At 50.7% G+C, this 21,445-nt stretch overlaps 2 protein-coding genes and 1 non-coding gene across 7 annotated transcripts in view; 2 read left to right on the forward strand and 1 right to left on the reverse strand.

Moving 5' to 3' along the window:
- The window catches only part of HYDIN (HYDIN axonemal central pair apparatus protein), a 43,623-nt gene extending 29,247 nt beyond the window's left edge, over window positions 1-14,376 (forward strand). For 2 of the 5 annotated variants that reach the window (XM_034072902.1, XM_031051815.2), the window contains 11 exons: window positions 2,467-2,690; window positions 3,690-3,757; window positions 5,165-5,400; window positions 5,979-6,074; window positions 6,522-6,657; window positions 7,109-7,273; window positions 9,683-9,835; window positions 10,216-10,486; window positions 10,758-10,899; window positions 11,034-11,192; window positions 12,352-14,376. In XM_034072902.1, the coding sequence (XP_033928793.1) occupies window positions 2,467-2,690; window positions 3,690-3,757; window positions 5,165-5,400; window positions 5,979-6,074; window positions 6,522-6,620 (723 nt within the window). In that variant the 3' untranslated portion in view covers window positions 6,621-6,657; window positions 7,109-7,273; window positions 9,683-9,835; ... (2 more) ...; window positions 11,034-11,192; window positions 12,352-14,376. Of the gene's footprint in view, window positions 1-2,466; window positions 2,691-3,689; window positions 3,758-5,164; window positions 5,401-5,978; window positions 6,075-6,521; window positions 6,658-7,108; window positions 7,274-9,682; window positions 10,175-10,212; window positions 10,487-10,757; window positions 10,900-11,033; window positions 11,193-12,351 lie in introns of those variants that run through there. The other 3 variants (XM_034072905.1, XM_034072904.1, XM_034072906.1) reach the window with 3 other exon arrangements.
- Window positions 14,377-18,278: 3,902 nt separating this feature from the next.
- VAC14 (VAC14 component of PIKFYVE complex) overlaps window positions 18,279-21,445 on the forward strand; it is a 66,891-nt gene continuing 63,724 nt past the window's right edge. Inside the window, exon 1 of the mRNA XM_031051816.2 lies at window positions 18,279-18,433. Within this exon, the coding sequence (XP_030907676.1) occupies window positions 18,330-18,433 (104 nt within the window). The 5' untranslated portion in view covers window positions 18,279-18,329. The remainder of the gene's footprint in view (window positions 18,434-21,445) is intronic.
- Window positions 20,460-20,530, reverse strand: TRNAG-GCC (transfer RNA glycine (anticodon GCC)). Its single transcript has one exon. It is a non-coding gene; the product is annotated as a tRNA-Gly (tRNA).

Consider the following 21,445-nt stretch of genomic DNA (forward strand, 5'->3'; position numbering starts at 1 on the left):
ACCAGTACCAGCACCAGTGCAGTCTCACAGCACTGTAGCTGGCAGCAGCAGGATGTGACCAAGAGACTGTGTCAGAGCAGCAGGGATACTGGGGAGAGTGGGAGCTGCTCAGCTGAGCATTCAGAGCATCCTGTGGTGTGTCAGAACTGGTTCTGGAGTGTGCCCCAGGGCTCCTGCTTCATTCCAGTCGCTGTGTCTCCACAATGAGCTTAACCTGTTGTCGTGGTTTAAACCAAGCTGCACAGCTTGTTCACTCACTCCCCCTCCTTTGTCCCTCAACTCCTGGAGAGCTGGGGAGGAGAATCCAAAGAATGTAGCTCCCATGGGTTGAGATAAGAACAGTTTAATAACTAAGGTGTAACACAAATCACTACTGCTACTACCAATAATAAGAATCATAAAGATAAAGGAAGTAACAAGTGAAGAGAATACAACAGCTCACCAGCCACCGACCCAGAACTCACCCCACCTTGCCTGAATGAGCACCGGCTGATACCTCCTCCAACCCCGCAGAGCACTAGACCTTCCGGATCACCCTCACTTACATCCTGGGCATGACGTGCTGTGGTATGGAATACCTCCTTGGCTAGCCTAGGTCAGGTGTCTTGTCTCTGCTTCCTCCCGGCCTCCCCTCCTCCCTGGCAGAACATGAGGCTCGGAAAGTCCTTGGCCAGGGTAAACATTTGAGCGGTGACTAAAAACATAGGTGCTATCAGCACCGTTCCCAGCCTGAAAGTCAAAACACAGCACTGCACCAGCTACCAAGAAGGAGAAAACATAACTGCTACTGCTGAACGCAGCACACCTGCTCTTGAGCTCCTGAGGTACATTAAGGGGAGGTCCAGAATTGTGGCTGAGTCCTGTCCGCATCAAGATGTGATGATGTAGAGACATGAGGCATAGCTTGGCCCCAAGCTGTGAGTGGAAACCTTTCCTAAATGGCCATGTTCCTGTTACACAGTTTGTTCTAGGGCTGAATCAAAGCAAGCTCTACAGGAGTCTCTCCCCTGCTGTCTTGTGCAGCGTTATCAGTCTCTTGATTTCCATGGATTCCATTATTTATGGAACAATCCTTTTCCCATTGAGTCTTGCTGGTGTCTGCCTTCCCCCGGCATGTGGGTGTCTTTACTCCAATCGACAGTATTTTCTCCTCTTTTACACATGTAGAATGTGAAAATCCCGTCACTGACTTCCACAACGTGTTGTCTGTCGGTGGCCCTGTAACTCTGAGCTTGGACCAGCACCCTTCTTGCACTGCCCTTGAATCTGCCGGGGGGGGCCCCACCTGGGGGGGCCCCACCGGTGCCTCGGACGTCCTGGCCAGGAGCGGCTGCTCTCTTCTTTGCACCTATTGCCCGTGATTTCTGGGAGCACTATCTAGAAATCATCAAACCCTGGTGACAAGTGACTGGAGGAAGTAACTGCTTGCAGAGGTTAGGAAGCTGGTGGAGGGGTAGTGGTGTTGGAAGTGCTTTCTGGGCAGGATGGCTTTGCAGGTCTTGTGCAGAAGCTTTGCTAAGTGGAGCATCAGCTGCCTGTATTTCAGGTGTTGCTGTCTGCAGAAGCTGCAGCAGGTCACTTTAGCGTGTCTAGGGTTAAGTCCCGGCTGCAGATCAGAACAGGACAGAGGAGGCAGTGTTTTGGGACTTGCCATGTGACCGGGACCATTTGGAGCAGCTTCCAGGCCCGTGGGGAAGGAGCTGTTGTGCAGCTCTGACTTTCCAAGCACATCTCGCTTTGTATTTAATTTCTTTCTGCAAATACCCACGAGATGTCAGCAGAAGCAGCTGTGATGGAAGCTCAGGTGGCTACCACAGGACAAAGTCCTTGCTTTGTGCTGCATCCTCCCCACCACAGCTTAGCTGCAAGTCACGTTGCGACACGTGGGAGCTGACTCCTTGGAAGTGGAAATCAGAGGAAAGGGAGGGCAAGAATTTATTACCATGGCACTGACCCCGAGAAGCCACCGTGCCCTGTGATTGCCTGTCAGTGACTCCTCAGTGCCACGTGCTAACTTTGAGCTGGTGGAGGCGGTCTTCCAGACATCCAGGTTATGAAAGTGCTGCTGTTGTTGATCCAGAGGCTGGGCCAGCAGGTAGCAGTGTTGTTTGCTCCTGCAAATCTCCACCTCAGCTAGGAGCCAAGCTGGTCCCCATCCAAACAAGAGGATCCTGCAGAGCCCGTCAGGTTTTGGCAGAGGCGCCATTTCCAGTGGGAGCTGAGAGTTGAGTCATTTGTGGAAAGAGGAAGATGTTGGCTTTGGCACTGCCTTTCTCCTGAGTGCCCTGAACTAACAGGGTGTGCTCTGGATGTCATTTCGGTGCTGCGTTTGCCAGCCCTGTCTTTGGGTATTGTTCGCTGTGAGCACTGGCTTGGTTAATTGCTAAAATAGAAAAGAAGTGAGCTGTCTGTAAGCAAAGAGGATTCTTCATGTATTTCCATGTTGCTTTCTTGCTGCTGCTGCAGGTGCTCCTGCTCAACAGAGGAGTTATTGAGACTCCCTTCGGCATGGTCTATCCCGAGAGAGCTCTGGACTCCTGCTTCGTCTTTGCCCCCCGGGAGGGCATGCTTTTGCCTTTCCAACATCAGATCATCTGGATCTCCTTCAATGCCACTGTCCTGGGGCAGTTCACAGAGGAATTCCAGTTCAGTGTGAAGGGATCCCCTGAGCCGCTGATGCTGACTGTGAGGTGAGGAGGGTTCTAAGAGCTTGGTGGTCACATTTGTAGGTTTCTCTGCGACTGCAGCAGCAAATGAAGTGTAACTTTCAGCAAGGGGGAGCTGTGGAATAGTTTGGGTTGAACAGACCATTTGCTGTGGTCCTTGATTTTGAATTGAGAAGCAGAGCTGGCATTGGTTGGCATCAACCATGAAATAAATTAATGGATGTTGTGCAGCTTCACGTGGTGATTCAAGTGCATGTTGGTAAGTGCTGGAGTTTGGAGCCTTAAAGTCTGCTGAATTTAAGGGCAGGTGAGGTGTGTGGTGGGTTCCAGTTTCATTATCCCTGCAACTAGTTGAAAGGAGGATGGAGCCAGGAGGTGTCTGGTCTCTTCTGCCAAGTAACAAGGGAAAGGACAAGAGGAAACGGCCTCAATCTGCACAGGGCAGTTGATGGGCTGATGCTTTCCTCCAAGATTCAACTGTCCACTGTGTTGAATTGTTGCTGCTGTTGTCAAGGGATGTTTGGGGCTCCCCTGGCTTCATGTCTCAAAGTCCTTCCCCCATAATGATTGCGTGGGTCAAGATCTTCTGAGAAAGGTGTTCCTGTACTCCATGGAAAGAGCAGTTCCAGCTAAGAAATGCCAAAGCAGGAAAGCTGTGGCTGGGAAGGGTAGCTACATTGACTCTACTGGGGACACCCATGTGCCCAACACATTACAGATGGGGAAACTGAGGCACGCAGCCATCACTTGTTTGGTGTCCTTCATCAGGCCATCAGCAACTTGGGGGCATGTCCTGCATGATGCTGTGCCCCAAGGCCCACCAGCAGCTATGGGCTGCTGACCACTTTGCTTTGGCTTCCTCCTGTGCATGTGGATGCTGTGCTGAGCATGAGGGTGTGGGGTTGATTTGAAGCCCCCTGAGGTTCTCAGGCTGGCTTTTACCCACTGGAACGGTAAGGAAAGCTGAAGGCTTTGCACTTCTCTTTAAGCAAGGCAATGTCTCCTCTGCCTTTGTCCTCACAGTGGCTGTGTCATCGGGCCAGAGTTTCATTTTGATGTGTCATCCTTCTGCTTCGGCGACATCTCCTTTGGTGAGTGTGCCCTGGGCTTGGGCTGCAGGGTGGGAGGTCTGAGCCTTATCCAAATGGAGCACTTGGCCAGCAAGCATTGTACTTGTGTTCCTCCATAGCCACCTTCAGCATGTCAAAACCAGGACTGCCAGCTGCTAGGCAGTGTTCTGCCATCATGAGATCAAACAGAACCAGATAGAATGGCACAGAGCCAATCACATGGGTCAAATAGAACCTAAGGAGTAGGAAGTCAGTGTTGTCTGGTGTCCATCACAGTCATTCAAGCCCCAGTCTCCCAGTCCTTGGCAAAAGAAAGACTGTGAAAGTGTCTCTTGTCCCAGGACAACTGGAGAAGGGAGTTGAAGGCAAGTTGTAGGTGCCCTGGGCAAATTTGCTGTTGTGAGGCAAGGGCACCATTTACCCACCTGACCATTAGCATGAGAAATCACTTAGTGCTGTGAGGCCAACTCGTTGTCAGCTGCCAGATAACATGGCCAAGCAGGAGCTCTGCATTGGACACCCATGTCTTCAGACACAGGCTCCTCCTTCCCCTCCAAAAGCCCAGCTCTGCTGACAGAGCTGGTGGCTGTGCACCCAGAGCACCTCCACTGAGATGCACGTTCTGGTTCTCCATCTCAGTCTCGCAAAGGACTTCTCACTGAGATGGTCTAAAGTTTAAATGTGACCTGAACCCCCCAGGTCAGCTGTGATTGTGTCAGTGGCTTCCATTATGGAAAGCAAGTACCAAAGCTGAAGCCATGTCAGGCTTTGTGGGGTAACAAAAGCCAGTGTGCAGCATGGCTGTGTGTCCCCATTCCTTCAGGAGGGTGAGACACAGGTCCTGCTGTCCTGCTTGTTCTTGAGCAAGCATCAGGTTTGCTTCCAGTCAAGTGGGCTGTGAGCTGTCACGGGCTCAGTCTTGGTTGTCCCAACCCAGGAGGTGCATCAAGGTTCCTGTCTGAAGAAACTGCTTTAGAGTGCTCTGCATCATGTTGTGGCTCCCGATTTCATCCTTCCTTCCTTTCCTTTCCTTTCCTGGATCATCTCTTTGATGACAACATACTGCTTTTATCTCTTGAAAACTGTGGGGGTGTTTGTGGAGTTGACAGGGATTTTCTGGATTGACTTTTCAGAGTGACTGTTCTGGATGCACCGTCATCGTTGAGAAAGAATTGGTGCTGGTCTGGGGGAGGCGAGAGCTCTTGACAGTCAGAGAGAGACATTGTGGTGTTCAGCATCACCCAGAGTGGGCATTTCTGTGTGACAAGCATAAAAGGGAACTTAATTGAGGACGACTTCCCCACAGAGCTTCTCAATCAGCTGTAATTGCCATTGAAAGGAGGCGAAGTGCAAGCGCAGTTTTATCAGAGCAGGATGTCCATGCCAGGAATCACGGGATAATAAACTCCTGTTGTGTCCTTTTCCCAGGCTTTCCTCGCACCCTGTGCTGCTGCCTCACTAACACTTCCTCGGTGCCCTTCAACTTCAACCTTCGCATTCCTGGGGACGGCTCGGGAGCACTCAGCGTGACCAGTTTTGCTCAGGTGTCAGAGCGCAGTGGTCTGTCGTGGAGAAGGAGAGCCCGAGGTGCCAAGAAGCCAGCTGAATTTACTATCAGGCCCTTCACAGGGACCGTCTGCTCCAAGGAACACTTGGATATCCAGGTACGGGAAGAGTCCAGGCCTGTGTGCTTCAGAGGTGGAGCTGGAGCTTCAGTGATGTTGCAGGGTCTTTAGCACTGCTGGCTCTGAGCGTCATGTGAGTAAGAGATGTACACTAGTGTTGGGCTCTACATCTGCCCTGGCGACTGCAAAGTGTATTCGGGAATTCAAATATTGTCCAAAGACTTCTGTTACTGCCAGAGACTGTGCTCTACACATGAACCAGCAGAAGAATTCAAGGCAAACATCATAGAATCCTAGCCTGGTTTGGGTTGGAAGAGGCCTTCCAGCTCATGCAATTGCAACCCCCTGCCATGGGCAGGGACACTTTCCACCAGATGAGGTTGCTCCAAGCCACATCCAAACTGGCCTTGAACACCAGCAGGGATGGGGCAGCCACAGCTTCTCTGGGGCAATCTGTGCCAGGGCCTCAGCACAGGGAAGAAGGTCTTCCTGATATCTCATCTTCCTAAGATCTACTAAATCCTTCCTTTCCTTTCTGTGGAACAAGATCTGGAGGGCACTGCATATGGACAATGGGGTTTGGGAGTGATGAAGTATTTGATGCTCTTGTCTTCCAGGTCACCCTGTGCTCCAATACCATGAAGAGATACAAGCTGGCCCTGGTAGTAGATGTGGATGGTGTTGGCAGAGTTATCACTGCTCGTCAGAGCCAGGTACCAGTGCTTCCCTTGCAGCCCATCTTCTTTCCCTGTGCATCTGCCACAAGCAAGTGGTGCTGCCTTGCACAGAGCTGCCTGGCTCCAGCTCCAAACGAGGAGCATTGCTCAATGAGCTAGTTGTGCTCACACCTTGCTGGGGCCATTGAGAGGGTCCTTGCAAGCCTCCTGGGGCAAAGGGGGACAAAGCTGACTTGGGACAGGGCACCGTGCTCTGCATGGGCACTGAGCAGCTTTTGTGATGCTGAGACTCAGGGTCTGCCCCTCTTTTGCAAGAGGTTGTTGGGTGAAAAGAAATGAAAGGCTGTTGGTCACTGTAGGGGTATCAAATGTCTATTTGACAGTGACAAATGTGTTATGCTCCATTTGGTGCTCCTTGAGAAGGGAACAAGTAAGCAACACTGTCTCAGAATGTAATTGCCTTTTGCTCTTCTCTCTGCCTAGATGTGTAGTTCTCCTGCTGCGAGTGCTCCAGCTGGCTGTGACATTTGGACGCTGCTCTCTCAAAGTCCCTTATCAGCAGATGCTGACCCTTCTGAATGACAGCACACTTCCAGGCTGCTACTGGGCTCTTCCTCAGGTTTGGCATCGCATCTGCCTCTTGCCTCCAATGTCACCTAGGGGTTTGTTAGAGAAAAAAGCGGTTTGGTTAAGATGTTGCTGGTTTGTCTTCAACCCTAAGGGTTTGCTGGGAACAGGAAGCTACCGGAAGATCAACTTCAGGAAGCAGCTTAAACTCTCCAGGAAGCAGATGATATTCTAGTCTTGGGGATGCTTTCAATGCAGGAGAACTTGTAGGGGTGTGAAAAGCTGCTGCAAGGAGGCTGCCAGTACGGGATGGGGTGTTGTGGAGGCAGCAGCTTTTGGACCCCCTCAGGATGCTGAATCCATACATGTCTTGCATCTTAAGTTGTGCCTTTCTGCTTTCTCCTAGGGGCTTTGGGACGTGTGTGGGAGTTGCTGTTGTGGTAGATGTTAAAGAGTTTCCTCAAAGGTCACTCTGAAGTCATGTTTGATTCTGTTCCTTCTAGGAGAACAAGGAGGCTGCTGCTGCGTGGTACTCCAGCCCTGAGCCCCGTGGGATTCCCCAGCCTCACAGCTCGGTGGAGATCCCGTTCACACTGGAAGTCCAGGTGACGGGAAAGCAGGACACTGTCACTCATGTTGCGGTGTTTGGGAGTAAAGAATGCCCACTGGTGAGTGCTGGGGCAGCCGTGTGCCTTTGTGCCTCTCATCTTGGTGTGATGTAAAGCATACAGGGGTTCTTCCAGGGAAAATGATTTATGGCTGTTGCCTCCAAGGAAAGAAGGGATTCATGGCCTAAGCAACACTAATGCCTGGAGAAGAGGGAGGCTGGTGTCCGCTTAGGTGGTGTGTCTGACACTTGCACATGTGAGTACGGAAGTGTCTGACGCAGCATTTAATTATGGGCATGTGAGACAGGATACCAAGCCTAGTCTGAAACCCAGAGCAGTCCCTCGCTCTTGTACTTTGCTGTGTTTGTTACAGCTGAACAGCAACTGCTGCTTCATTAGAACTTGTGTTGAGGACCAGGCAGGGACAGCCTGAAACCAGCTACAGCGAGCGCTGTGTTGGAAACGGTGCCAAAGGGATGTTCTGTCCAGAGCTGGAGTGCAGCTTTGCTGAAAGTCAGGTCCATCATGTGCGAGCAACATCCGTCCATCAGATCTCCTTGCCAAAAGCCCCACCAAGGACATTAGAGTCTGCACACCGCTTGCATCTGGAGCACAGAGTCTTTGTTTGTCCACCAAGCTTGGAAGTGGATGAGTCAAAGCCTTCCTGGGCTGAAGCCTGCTGAAAGATGTTGTTTGCAACACCAGCAATGACAACAAAATGTAGACAAAGGGATGGTGTTTGTAGTCTCCTGGCTTCATCTGGCTGAAACAGAGAACAAATCTAGTTAATGAAACTTTCAAATGGTACTGACTTTTGAAGCAGCTGTTTTAAAATGTCCAGTCTTGGAGTATGAAAGAGGATGTCAGAGGGTTTCTGGGAAGCTGATGCTGTCTGCAATGAAAAATAAGGCTGACATTTTAAAAGTACTTGCAGGAATTTAAGCTTTTCTTAAAGTGAACAGAAATGCTGCTACTAAATCCCCTGGATGCCACCAAGTGTCTCCACTCCAGCCTGTTGTGGATATGTGTGTAAACAGTCAACAGGAAGGCCAGGCAGTGCTGGAGGTCTGAAGTTTGACCACAGTTGCTCTTAGGAGCAACTTCTATTTGTATAGAAGGAATATTTTCCTTGAAGAGGAAAGTTTCTCCCCACTAGAATAACCAGTTGTTTAACTGTGAGCTGCTTTTTAACTACTGATTTCTTGCACAGCTTTTACCCTTGGGCTAACAGTTTGTAGTTTCAAAGTTTACCTTAACTTAATCTTTTTGATGTGGAGGTGAACATGTCAATCTTTTGCCCAAAGGGTGAGCAGTTCAGCTGGAGGATGGTGGCTGTCCCATATATTGCAGAAAGCGAGATATTACAGCATTTCGGACTGGTTTGGGTTGGAAGGGACCACAAAGCTCATCCAGTTCAAACTCCCTGCCACAGGCAGGGACACCTTCCACTAAAGCTGGTAGCTCCAAGCCACATCCAAGCTGGCCTTGAACAGTGTCAGGGATGGGGCAGCCAGAGCTTCTCTGGGCAACCTGTGCCAGAACCTCACCACCCCTCACAGGGAAGAACTTCTTCCCAGGATCCCATCTTGATGACCCCTGCCATCAATTTAGAGCAATTCTTCCTTGTCCTGTCCCCACAGGCCCTTACCCAAAGCCCCTCTCCAGGTTTCTTGCTGGCCCCTTTAGGCACTGGAAGCTGCTTTAAGGTCTCCCCAAAGCCTTCCCTTCTTCAGGCTCTCCAAGCCTGCTTAAGGCTTGGGGTGTTTGGAGCTGGAGAAATCCCTCCAGACTGGATAAATTCTCATTGGTTTTAGTGATGTGAGAGGGGGGTTTAGCAAAAGGATCCACATTCCTCCTCCTCTAGTTTGTGCCCCTTCTGCAGGAACAAACTTTTTGGTCTCAGGCTGTCAACAGAAAAAATACCGCTCGAATGATGCAATTAATAATTAATGTCTCAATGCAATAAAGAACGAATACCAGGAATGCACACAAGCACAAATGAGAGGCAACTAACTTTCATGATCTCTACTGTGAAGAGCTTTGCTTCCAACCTGTGCTGGTTTTCACAGGAGAAGCTTTGGGAAGGTTGAAGAAGTTCCTGTGCAGTGTGGCCGTGCAGCCGCAGCAGTCAGGGAGGGTGCTTTATGGCAAGATGGAGCATTAGAAGGAGCAGGTGTAGGCAGAGGGTGGAGGAAGGAGAGCTGACAGCATGGTGGAGGTGTGAAAAGCATGCATGGGAGATGGGGGTTCTGTATCCCTCATAATGGGATCTTGTGACTTTCAGATCCGCAGGGACCACTCCAGGTGCCACCTTTGCTCCAGCCTTCCTGTTTCAGCCTCACAAGCCTGACAGCTTCAAACAGTCAGAATTCCCTCAGCCTACAAGCAGCCTTAGAGCTGTGCAGTCAATCTAAACTTTCCCTGTTGTTTTTTTTTTTTTTTCTCTTTCCTGCCTGCCTCCTGGAGCAGAAAATCCATCTATTGAGCACTGGAGAAGGACCAGTTGTCCACGTGCACCCAAGTGAGCTAAATTTTGGCAGCATCCAAGTTCTACAGGATGCTTCCTGAACCCTCCACCTCTCCAATCAGTCTGTCATCCCTGCATCCTTCTCGGCAAAGATGGTAAGTGTCGCTGGGGCTGTTTTCCAGTGCAAGTGACTGGCCCATAGCAGGCTGTGACTGGATTATTTATTTCTGTGCAACATTTCCACATCACTGAGATGTGTCTGAGAGAGACAGCAAGATGTTCCATCTCTGTATAGCAAGAGGAGCCTGGCTCTGGAGGCAGCTGTAGCTGTGGCACCCATCAGGAAAACAGAGTTTGCAGAGATGTTTGAGCAGAAAGGAGTTCATTTCTGCAAGTTTTGCCTTTATTTAGTGGAAGGCATTTGGCTGTGAGAGTCTTTTGTTTGGGCACTGAGAGGTCTGTCCTCAAGGTGTTTACGGTGAAGTGGGTTTCACACGTCCATGGGGTTTAAAGCAGGTGGGTTGTTGCCCAGCAGAGAAGGCTCTGAAGATCAAGTTCCTGGAGCATCCTCATGAAGAGCAGGTCACTGTTTGGGGAGAAGTCTACTTCCCGAATCTTCAGATCCAGACCACGGCCCTGGACTTTGGGTGCATCTTGAATGACACCAAGGATGTGCGTTACATGGAGATGACCAACTGCAGGCAACTGGTTGTCCAGTACCACTGGTCATTCCTGAAGGACAGCCAGGTGAACCCAGTGAGGTTTACTCAGTGGAGTCTGACCAGCAGCACCTTGCTGAGGAGCAGGTGAGGGGGAAGGTCTGTGCATACTCCTGTAGATTCCCAGCGCTCCAGCATGCCCAGGCTTGTGCCCGGGAGACAGGGGCAGTGCGCAGGGCAAAGCCTAGTGGCCTTCCAGGGTTAGCCAGCCCTGCTGGCAGGCTGCAGAGGGACTTGGATAATCCCTGCCATTGGGGGGAAAAAATGTGGGAGGGGATGGCTTGGCTGGGGAGCCTGCTCACGTGGTGAAGGTGAAGAAACTCATCCTGTCTATGGTTTCTCTTCCCTCTCTGCACAGCTCCTACGGACACCGAAAGATGACAACAGCCACAACAGCCTGTTGCTGCCTCCGTGTGCCCTGGGTGAGAAACTGACTGGTGAGGCCCAATGAAGGGGCATAAGAATGAAGGGGAGATGAAATCTAAAGGCCAAAACTCCAGGTGGCAACTGGCATTGTTTTCTCATTTCGTCACCTCTTCCCCAGCCTCCCATGGTTTGGGCTTCTGCCACGAGAGTGGCAGAAAGCCTTTTCTCCTTCTTTCCTTTGGCTTGATATCAATCCCTACCGCCTCAGGTTGACGTTGTGGATCCACCAGGAAAGGTGGTGAAGCTAGGAAACATCTGCATTGGGCAGATGGTGAAGAAGATGGTCATCATAGCCAACAGGAGTGCAGCCCCTCTCGCCTTTAGGCTGAGGGTCACATCCACCGTGCCAGAGTTGCAGGAAGCTGGGGTAAGGCCCGTTCCTTCTCTGCAGAGCACTTTGGTGTGCCTGCAGGGAGCGATGAGCTGCTGTGGTTGGGAGCTAGTAGGTAATGAGAGCTGTGGGCTGCCCTGGCTGCCTGTGCCTGCCCTGTCCTCCCTGCTGGCACTGCTCTGCCAGCAGATGCTTGCTGTGCGAATGCTTCAGCTGAGCTGGGTGCCAGGACTCCCCGAGAGCCAGAAGTGAGAAGGCAGTGCAATTCCTCTAACCTGTTTAGACACATCCAACAGGATGCAGCCATGTATTTTAGATCTGGAAAGGTGAGGGAGGTGAATCTTGAAAGAGGGAGAGTTACAGCTCTGTTGGAAGTTAGGTGAAAGCTTTAGAAGACAGAGTTGACCTCACCGTGACCAGGTGGACACATGGTAGAAAACACCTTTGGTATTCCCTAGGAATGCCTAGAGGGGAATCAGTGGGACTGGGGCCGTGCTGGTGGGGACAGAACAGGAATTGGAAGCCTCTTCTGTGAGTCTGGTGAGGGAGGCCACACAGCTCGCTTGCCAGATGAAATAGTCTCCACTCATTTGTTCGGGTAGGTTCTGTGTTTGAAGCCCAGCAAGGAGCTAAAGCTGAAGCCTGGAGGAGACACCTGCAAAGTGGAGGTGACCTTCTCCTCTCTGTGTCATGTGGTGCTCCTGCTGGGGGCAGCCTCATGAGCTTGGACCAGGACCATCTGTCAGGTTCCAGTTTAATAGCACAAGGCTTCAGCCCCTGGCCCTTGACAGTGAGACACGAGGCAGAAAATCACAAAATGAAATACAAACCTTTGTAAATAAATAGAATAATTTCTAAGTATTGTCAAGTTTGATGGCTTTGGTACAGTAGCAATTGGGAATAACTGAGGTACATGTTTCAGAGAAGAGAAAAAATAGAGTGCAGCTATAGAACATACTGAGCATCCTTGTATAATATAAGCCATTGTAGTTGGTGTAGTTTTAGATCCTTATGACCTTAGTACAAAAATGTGTGCAAGAAAAACAGGATAGAAAAGCAGGAAGTGTAGATAAAGAGTATGTGAAACTAGAAGGTGTCCAGGGATGAGCTGCAGCTAACAGGTAAGTAGGACAGGATGATTATGTCTGCAGTGTTATCAAACCAATTAAGCTGCTGTGAGCATTATGTACTGCAGGTGCTTCAGAGACTGCCAGGAGTGATGAAGATTGTTGGAAGAAGTAAACGACCTTCAGAGACCACCACCACGTTTTTGTACGCACGGGGGGAAACTTTCTAGTAGAATGAGGTAATACATAAGTAGCCTCATGAATATGCATGAATGCACGTAATGAATATGCATGATTAGTGACTATATAAGGACCGTTTGTTTAGCAGTTTGGAGAGACACGCTAGGAGGGGCTCTCCCCCGTGTCTCCCGGCATCACAGTAAAGAATTCCTGCTTGTCAACTTCAACTTTGTTGGTGAGCTCCTGGAGAATTCTCCGAATCAACACCAGCCCACAGCAAACACAATGCAGTGAGCCCCCTAGTGGAGCCCGCCTATAGTTTTATTGGTGTGCTTTACCCGCCTACGGATAGAGGGCACCCGTGTCTAAGAATCCTGACTGATAAGCGGTTCGAGATCATCGAGTTCGGACGAAGCGCAAACGAGGCACGGTAACGGGTACCCAAACTCGTGTCGTTTTATTACACTGCTGAGGGCTATTATGTAACGTATGGGAAAGAAGAGGGAAGAAGAGAGAGAAGGGAAAAGAGGTTAAAAGTAAAAATAGTAGCACCCTGGATGCCGCGGCTTCCCATGGACCTGCTGACGGTGCTCAGCAGGCGGCGGTGGGTGCACACACGGCTGCTTCAGTGACACGAGTTTCTCGTTTAGCGGAGTCACTCAGCTTGAGCCATCTTGGGGCAACCGCTTTCTCGGTGACGTCAGCGTGACTGGGCGTGGCCGGGAACTTCTGTCCTTTGAGCCTGCTGTTGCTCGCCGGGTACCTGCAGCCGGCGCCGCCCGCAGCCAATCAGCATCCGTGGTGCAGGAGCCGAAGGACGACGAGGCAGGAGGGAAGGGGGCATGCGTGGTGACGTTAAGGCGCACTCGCTCTCGTAATACGGGGTCTGCGGCCAGGACAGCCGTTGGGCGGTCGGCCATTTTGGACAGAAGGTTTGCTGATGTGAAATACGAGCTCACTCCTCTAAACAAGATAACAGGGTTTATTGAGGGACAGGCAATAAAGCAAAAGCAGCAGCACTGGGTGTATGACTGTAGCCAGAGGCACAAGTGATTAGGATTTGTTACAGGTTTATATACTTTCGCTATTGCATTAGTCATATTCATAATTCCCACGTATAGGCGGGGAATATTATAACTAGCTCCAGGAACTTACTATCATCAGTCTTCTCCTCTTGGCGTCTGCACGCTGCTCTCTGGTGATCGTGGGCAGGGGTCTTGAGGATGCAGTAAGCAGTCTTCCTCATGGGAGCAGGAGTCTTCAAGATGAAGTAAGCAGTCTTCCTCGCATTGTGCTTTTCACCTTTGGCACAGTTGGATGCCGCAGTAATCACACAGCTAACTAAAACCAGCCATATCTGTAATTAGTCTGGTAGCTGGCAAAGATTTAAAACAGTGTGACCTTTCTGCAAAATGGGCAGACGAGTATCCCAAGCTAGAGGATGCTCGGGAAGCTCTGTCTCTAACTCTTAAGTAGAATGGTGTGAAATAATTCATGTTCAGTGGCTTTGTAATGGAAAATAACCGAGGTGCTTGAAGGTAGTTGTCATAGTTTTGGGTGCGTAGGACCTTAGTATACAAGGTGTAAGAAAAACAGGATAGAAAAACAGGACCTGAGGATAGGGAGTATCTGGGACTAATAGATGTCCAGGGTGGGAGCAGTTAAACTAACTGATAGTAGAAGGACAGGATGATTGCTATGTCCGTAATGTTATTTAAGCTGGTGCTTCAAAGACTGCCAGAAGTGATGAAGATCCTTGGAAGAAGTAAATGACCCTCAGAGGCCACCATCACATTTTTGTACGCATGTAGGAAACTTTCTGGAAAATGATGTCATTCATATGTAACCTCATGAATATGTATGTATGCCCAGTGACTACGTAAGGATTGCCTATGTAGCAATACAGTGATACACATTAGGAGGAGCTATCCCCTGTGTCTCCCAGCACCGCAGTAAAGAATTCCTGCTTGTCAGCTTGAAACTCTGTTGGTGAGTTTGTTCCTGGAGTTTTCTCTGATTTGGGCACAAAAGAAGTAATGCAGCAGGGACAGGATACGCTCCTGGACCCCAGCATTTGCCCCACATCTCTCCCAGGGCAGGAACTGAAGCACACTTGTGAGCACAGACTCACTCGTGCCGGGGTATCCCAGAGAGAAACTGCTGGGCAGGACTGCTAGAATTCCTGAGCCCTGTCATTGCCTTTCTCCCCTGTTCAGTCAGGAGGAAAGCCAGACAGTGCTGGGAGGTCTAAAGTTTGACCACAGTTGCTCATAAATAGAAGGAATATTTCCCTTAAAGAGGAAAGTTTCTCCCCACTAGAATAACCAGTTGTTTTAACTGTGAGCTGCTCTTTACTAGTTTCTTGCATTGCTTATACATCCTGTGCTAGTGGCAAGTCCTAATGTATGGATCATCAAATGCAAACCTGAGCTCAGGGCAGTAGCTGCCATATATTCCAGAAAGCAAAGTATTACAGAATCCCAGACTGATTTGGGTTGGAAGGGACCTCATAGCTCATCCAGTTCAAACTCCCTGCCACAGGCAGGGACACCTTCCACTAAAGCTGGTAGCTCCAAGCCACATCCAAGCTGGCCTTGAACAGTGTCAGGGATGGGGCAGCCAGAGCTTCTCTGGGCAACCTGTGCCAGAACCTCACCACCCCTCACAGGGAAGAACTTCTTCCCAGGATCCCATCTTGATGACCCCTGCCATCAATTTAGAGCAATTCTTCCTTGTCCTGTCCCCACAGGCCCTTACCCAAAGCCCCTCTCCAGGTTTCTTGCTGGCCCCTTTAGGCACTGGAGCTGCTTTAAGGTCTCCCCAAAGCCTTCCCTTCTTCAGGCTCTCCAAGCCTGCTTAAGGCTTGGGGTGTTTGGAGCTGGAGAAATCCCTCCAGACTGGATAAATTCTCATTGGTTTTAGTGATGTGAGAGGGGGGTTTAGCAAAAGGATCCACATTCCTCCTCCTCTAGTTTGTGCCCCTTCTGCAGGAACAAACTTTTTGGTCTCAGGCTGTCAACAGAAAAAATACCGCTCGAATGATGCAATTAATAATTAATGTCTCAATGCAATAAAGAACGAATACCAGGAATGCACACAAGCACAAATGAGAGGCAACTAACTTTCATGATCTCTACTGTGAAGAGCTTTGCTTCCAACCTGTGCTGGTTTTCACAGGAGAAGCTTTGGGAAGGTTGAAGAAGTTCCTGTGCAGTGTGGCCGTGCAGCCGCAGCAGTCAGGGAGGGTGCTTTATGGCAAGATGGAGCATTAGAAGGAGCAGGTGTAGGCAGAGGGTGGAGGAAGGAGAGCTGACAGCATGGTGGAGGTGTGAAAAGCATGCATGGGAGATGGGGGTTCTGTATCCCTCATAATGGGATCTTGTGACTTTCAGATCCACAGGAGAGGATCTGGTTCGAGACCATCTTAGGATGATACCTGGAAGTTAAGAGTTAACATTGTGCCTGCATGCTTAAGCAGTCATTTTGCTTGGCGAAGCAGAACTGTAAGAGTCAAAGTTGCTAGAATTGTGAATCAAAATTGTAGGAGTTACAGCTGTTAGGCAGAATTGTAGTAGGTAAGATTCATAACTTGTGTGATGAACGTTTAAGACATTCTTGTTTATATAGTATCCATAGAAAGAAAAGGAACAAAAGACAACCAGAGTAACAAAATTTGCAAGCTTGAGAAGTGTCTGCTTTAAGATATACAAAACCGGCTTGTACCGAACCTGAGGTTTGGATTGGAGCCAAAACCCTGCTGAGTCTGTGTGAAAGGAAGAGGTTATTTGTGGTGATGAAGGGAAACTACAGGCCTTCATCCTCACGACCCTCTAATGACCACCAACAGGAGGCACTGTGCTAGCGCTGCAATGGGACAAATGACAGAAAGCTAATTTTAATACTAGACAGGAATAGGATATGCATATGTATTAGGCGTGAGACAATCTCATGTTTATGTAATCATGCATGGAAAAAGCTGCTCAGAGGAAGAAATGTTTAAAGGAGACACAGCTTTGCCGTCGTTATGTGCACAATCCCATAGGGAAACAGCAAAAGAAAGAAAATGTAGTCTCCTGATGAGTTACCAGCCACCTTCTGGAAGCACTTGTCATTATAGAATGTGGGAGCTTGAAGGATAATTGATCAGTGGTAAGGGATTAAAGGCACTGCTGAAAACATGCTTTGGAGGTGCTGCCCATTGAATTGCCTTTCTTGCCACTTTGGTGAGGCATGTGCCAAGAGCAAGCTGGTGGGTATTTCTTGGTATTTTAAAAGGAGCTTGAATTCCGTTTACTACTATTGTCATTCCCAGGTGTTGAATTGGCAGCTGAGAAGGGCAGAGACAGCTTCTGTCTCTCCATCTGCCACGTGTCCACGCTGTGCTATCCTTGTACAATTGGGTTGTGTGCATTTCTGAAGGGTCTGTCTACATTCCTCTCCATCCTGTTGTTTCTTAGTGGGCAAAGCTGAAGTGTGAACAGTCGACCTTTTAGGATCGCACCCTCAGCAGGTAGTGGGATATGCCTGAAACTGCAGTTTGACACTGTGGGCGGTTATTGCAGGAGCAGAGTTTAGGGCTGGGGAGTTAAAATGGTTGAGCAGCAATGAAGAGAGGGATGCAAGGCTTTCAGCTACAAGCGTGGCCACACGGAGCGTGCAGATACTCCAGTGTGCAACTGCATTACCCCAAGCTGCAGAAGTAATTGTGTAGAAAAGCCTTTGGTTAGTGGAATAATTATCCCCTGTTGAGGATTTCTGGAAACTTAACGGAAGAGGTGTTATGCTGATGACTATTTTTTTCTTCCCTCACTCCAGCCAGGGCCACTCCTTAGGGTGCTCCCTTCTAGTCTTGGCCTTCTGTCTGAAGTTGGTCTGCTCAACTTCCGTGCTCCTTCGTGGTAACGTAGCTGATGATGTCTTCATCTGAGCTCATGCTGGGGCATGGAACTGTCTCTTTTATGCTGTCTTATGGCTGCTCAGGGCAACCAGAGCTCTGGAAATGGGGAATAGTCTCTGCTGCTCACCTGCCTGTGTGCCCAGGTGGGACATCCCATGCCACAAACCTGGTTTTAACTGTGCAGTCCTTGCACAAGGAGTTACTGAGGTAGGATATGAAAAGCCAGCAGATCTTACCTGACTCTGGTGTTTCTGACCCAGGAAATCTGTTCCCAGCATCATCTGGCAGCAAGGACTGGGAAGTGAGGGAAGTGTAGGCCCCTGATGTGCTGTAATGAGCTGTCTGGATAACGCTATGTAAAACACACTGCTCCTTGCTAAGAAGAAATGGGAAATGTGCTTATTGAAGAGTTGTCTATTCTTACCGTGTGCTGGGGGTACTGACTGGGGCCTAGGCACCCGGTGGGTTAGTGTGGTACGGGCACCTAGTTCTGGACTGTCACAGCACAGCTGGTCTTGTAAAGGTGTGGGGTCATGCCTGGATGGACACGCAGTGGATAATGGCAGCTTCCATTGCCTAAAGCAGCTATAACCTTAAGAGTGGCTTTGGACAAGTGCCTGTAGGGACAGGACAAGGGGGAATGGCTTTAACCTGAGGGAAGATTGAGATGAGCTCTTAGGCGGAAGTTCTTCCCTGTGAGGGTGCTGAGACCCTGGCACAGGTTGCCCAGAGAAGCTGTGGCTGCTCCATCCGTGGCACTGTTCAGGGCCAGCTTTGACGGGGCTTGGAGCAGCCTGGTCTAGTGGAAGGTGTCCCTGCCCGTTCAGGGGCTTGGAATTGGATGAGCTTTAAAGTCTCTTCCAGCCCAAACCAGTCTGGGACTCTCTTACACTGTGGAGCAGCAGGACCTGATGAGGCGGCTGCAGGTAGCCCTCCTGTCCGCCAGGGGGTGTCTTACTATATGGGTTCGCGGTCACGTGTGCGGCGCCGGCGGGTGCGGGTGCCGGCGGCGGCGGCGGCTGGGGGACCATGAGCGCCGAGCGTGACTTATCGCCGCTGGCGCCTGCCGTGGTCCGGGCGCTGAACGACAAGTTGTACGAAAAGAGGAAGGTGGCTGCACTCGAGATCGAGAAGTGAGAGCGGGGAAGGACCGGGCCTGGGGGGAGCCGGGATGAGCGGCGGAGGCCGGCCTGTGGCCGCCGGGGGGACTGGAAGCGCGGTGAGGGGACGACTCCTGCCTGTGGTGCCCATGGGGTTCCGGCCTGTGGTGCTCGGGGGTTTCGGGCCGCGGTGCTCGGGGGAAGCACCGGCCCGTGGTCCCGCCCTACCCAGGGAGCTGCCCACGGGATGGCACCGGCTTCCCGGGGAGGTGGGGGAGAGAGTCGCCCCCGGGGCAGCAGCGGGCTGGAGCCCCTGGAAGCGCTCGGGTGGCACCGTGACCCTGACAGGGCTCCATTCTCCCTCCCTGGTTTGATGGTGTATTCAGCGAGAAGCGGAGCTGGTGGAACCCTCTGGACGTGGGGGCCCACCGCTGCTGCGGTTCTCCCAGAGGTGCTCGGCTCCTCCCCGGCGCTAGGGAACAGCGGGGGCTCACTGGGCAGAGGCAGGAGCCGCAGCAGGCTGGCGCTGGGCAGCGGTGCCCATCATGTGTCGCCTTATCTCCCGTTAGGGTGGGTTTGTGTCCTTCTGGGGCCATCCCATCTCTGCGCCGGGATCTCCCAAGCTTGTCCCGTGCTCCGTTCTGGTGGTGCAGATGAGAAGCTCCTGCTTCAGCCGTGGCCACTGGGTGTACCTGGAGTTCTTCCTGCATCGCTGCTATCTGGGCAGAGCTGGGGCCTTCTCCCAGGCTTGGCCATGCTTGTCTAGTGTTGCCCGTATATGTGCCCTGCACTGTGTCTTCATACTCCTGTGCTGGGTTGGGTGCTTTGTGCTGCTCTGGTCCACAACTTTGCCTGGGAAGGACTGTGTTCTTCTTGGGCACTGCCTGAGAACTTAGCTCACAGCTCAGCTCCTGAAGCATCCCCTCAGGACAGCCCAGCACAGGGCTGACCCAGGCAGGACAGTGAGTTTCAGGTGAGAGCTGTGGTTATGGTGAGCCTGTGAGGGGAGCAGCCAGTGCTGTGGGGATGAAGCTGCTCTGCTTAGCAGTCAGTGGGAGAAGTGGGAGGATGAGGGGTGGGAACTGCTTGCCTCAACAGAGAGGATTCTGTGAGGGAAGCTGTGCATGGGCAGCAGGGGAAAATGGCTCTTGGGACAGGGCAAGCATATGCACCAGGTACTAACCCTCTAACTGGTACTAAGCCAGCCTCTTCTGTTCTGGGTGTTTCCCTTATTTTCCCAAACCCAGTTTGGGAAGAATGTGAGGGAGAGAAAGGCAAGAGCCAACCCTTTCTGGAAATACATGGGTTTAGATCAGCTAAAACCCATCACAGAACATCACCAGCAGTGTCTCTTCCATGCCTGTGGCATTGAGCAAGGAGGTACTTGCTGCCTCTCAGTTCAAGGACCTCCTTGTGGAGCAGCTTCTGCTGCTTGCAGCTTCTCTGAGGCTGCACTATACTTTTTGCTACCATTTCCTCATTAGTTAAATCTCGAGCCTTTAAAACTCTTGAAGGAAGCTAGTAATGTTATTCCTATTCAAACAAAGCTCTGTCTACTAAATCTAGGCAGCAAACAGATCATCCCAACAGCCCATGCTGCTAGAACTGTGTGTTCTTCTTGCTGGAGTGGGACTGGAGATGGAGCCATTTGCCTAAAGCAGCAGTTTGTGAGAGGGAGTCATGCTGTAACTGTTGGAGACCTCAGCTTTGGAGTGGGGAGAGCAAGAAAGGGCTGTGTGATGCCCCCAGGGAGAAAGGGAGCAGCTGCTTTGCACAGAGCAGGGTGAGAACCGAGCTGCCATGAACTGGTTTTGGGGAAAAAGTTCATTAACATCTTCCTATAATGATTTTCTTGGATTTTAAAGTGGGTGTCCGGCTTTTGGCACCCATTTGGGAGAGGTCAGTGTGAGATTCAGTATAGTGTCAAAAACACACCTGTATGGAGTTGGGCAGTGTGCCTTTATTGAAGATAAAGGTAAAGATCCTTTAGGCTTAGATTTTGAGATGCTTGTCTTGAGGGTATGAATATAAGTCCAGAGAAAAGGGGAAAAAGCAGTGCTGCATTGGCCAGGAATCGAACCCAGGCCTCCCGCATGGCAGGCAAGAATTCTACCACTGAACCACCAGTGCTCCAGCTGTCTATATGACTGCCTGCACAGCTGCCTGTGCCTCTCTGGAGGAGTAGGTATGGCCTATGGAAACTGCTTTTTGCTGAGGTTTGTGTTGTTTGAGAGTCTATTTAAAATTTTAAATATATGGAATAGGGGCTGAAGTGTTGTGTGTGTGGCTGGAAAGGTCCAAAATCTTGGCAGTGGTGTGGGTCTGGTGAGCCACAATTCCCCACCCAGCCACCAGCAGTCCCAGTGCATATAGAATCATAGAATAGTTAGGGTTGGAAAGGACCTTAAGATCATCTAGTTCCAATCCCCCTGCCATGGGCAGGGACTCCTGGCACTAAACCATGTCACCCAAGGCTCTGTCCAACCTGGCCTTGAGCAGTGCCAGGGATGGAGCATTCACAACCTCCCTGGGCAACCCATTCCAATGCCTCACCATCCTTACAATAAAGAGCTTCCTCCTTATATCCAGTCTAAACTTCCCCTATTTAAGTTTTAACCCGTTGCCCCTTATCCTGTCACTACAGTCCCTAATGAATAGTCCCTCCCCAGCATCCTTTTAGGCCCTCTTCAGATACTGAAAGGCTGCTATGAGGTCTCCAAGCAGCCTTCTTCAGGCTGAACAGCCCCAACTTTCTCAGCCTGTCTTCATATGGGAGGTGCTCCAGTCCCCTGATCATCCTCATGGGCCTCCTCTGGACTTGTTCTAACAGTACCATGTCCTTTTTATGTTGAGGACACCACAATACGCCAAGTGAGGTCTCATGAGAGCAGAGTAGAGGGGCAGGATCACCTCCTTTGACCTGCTGGTCATGCTCCTTTTGCATGCTGAGCAGGTCTCTTCTTTCTTGTGCCATGATGTGGGTGTTGGAGAGGGAGTCTGAAGACCTGGTGACTTCTTTGCAAGCACACAGCTGCAGTGATTGGC

The sequence above is a fragment of the Melopsittacus undulatus genome, chromosome Z (genome assembly GCF_012275295.1).
Source record: "Melopsittacus undulatus isolate bMelUnd1 chromosome Z, bMelUnd1.mat.Z, whole genome shotgun sequence".
NCBI classification, from domain to species: domain Eukaryota; kingdom Metazoa; phylum Chordata; class Aves; order Psittaciformes; family Psittaculidae; genus Melopsittacus; species Melopsittacus undulatus.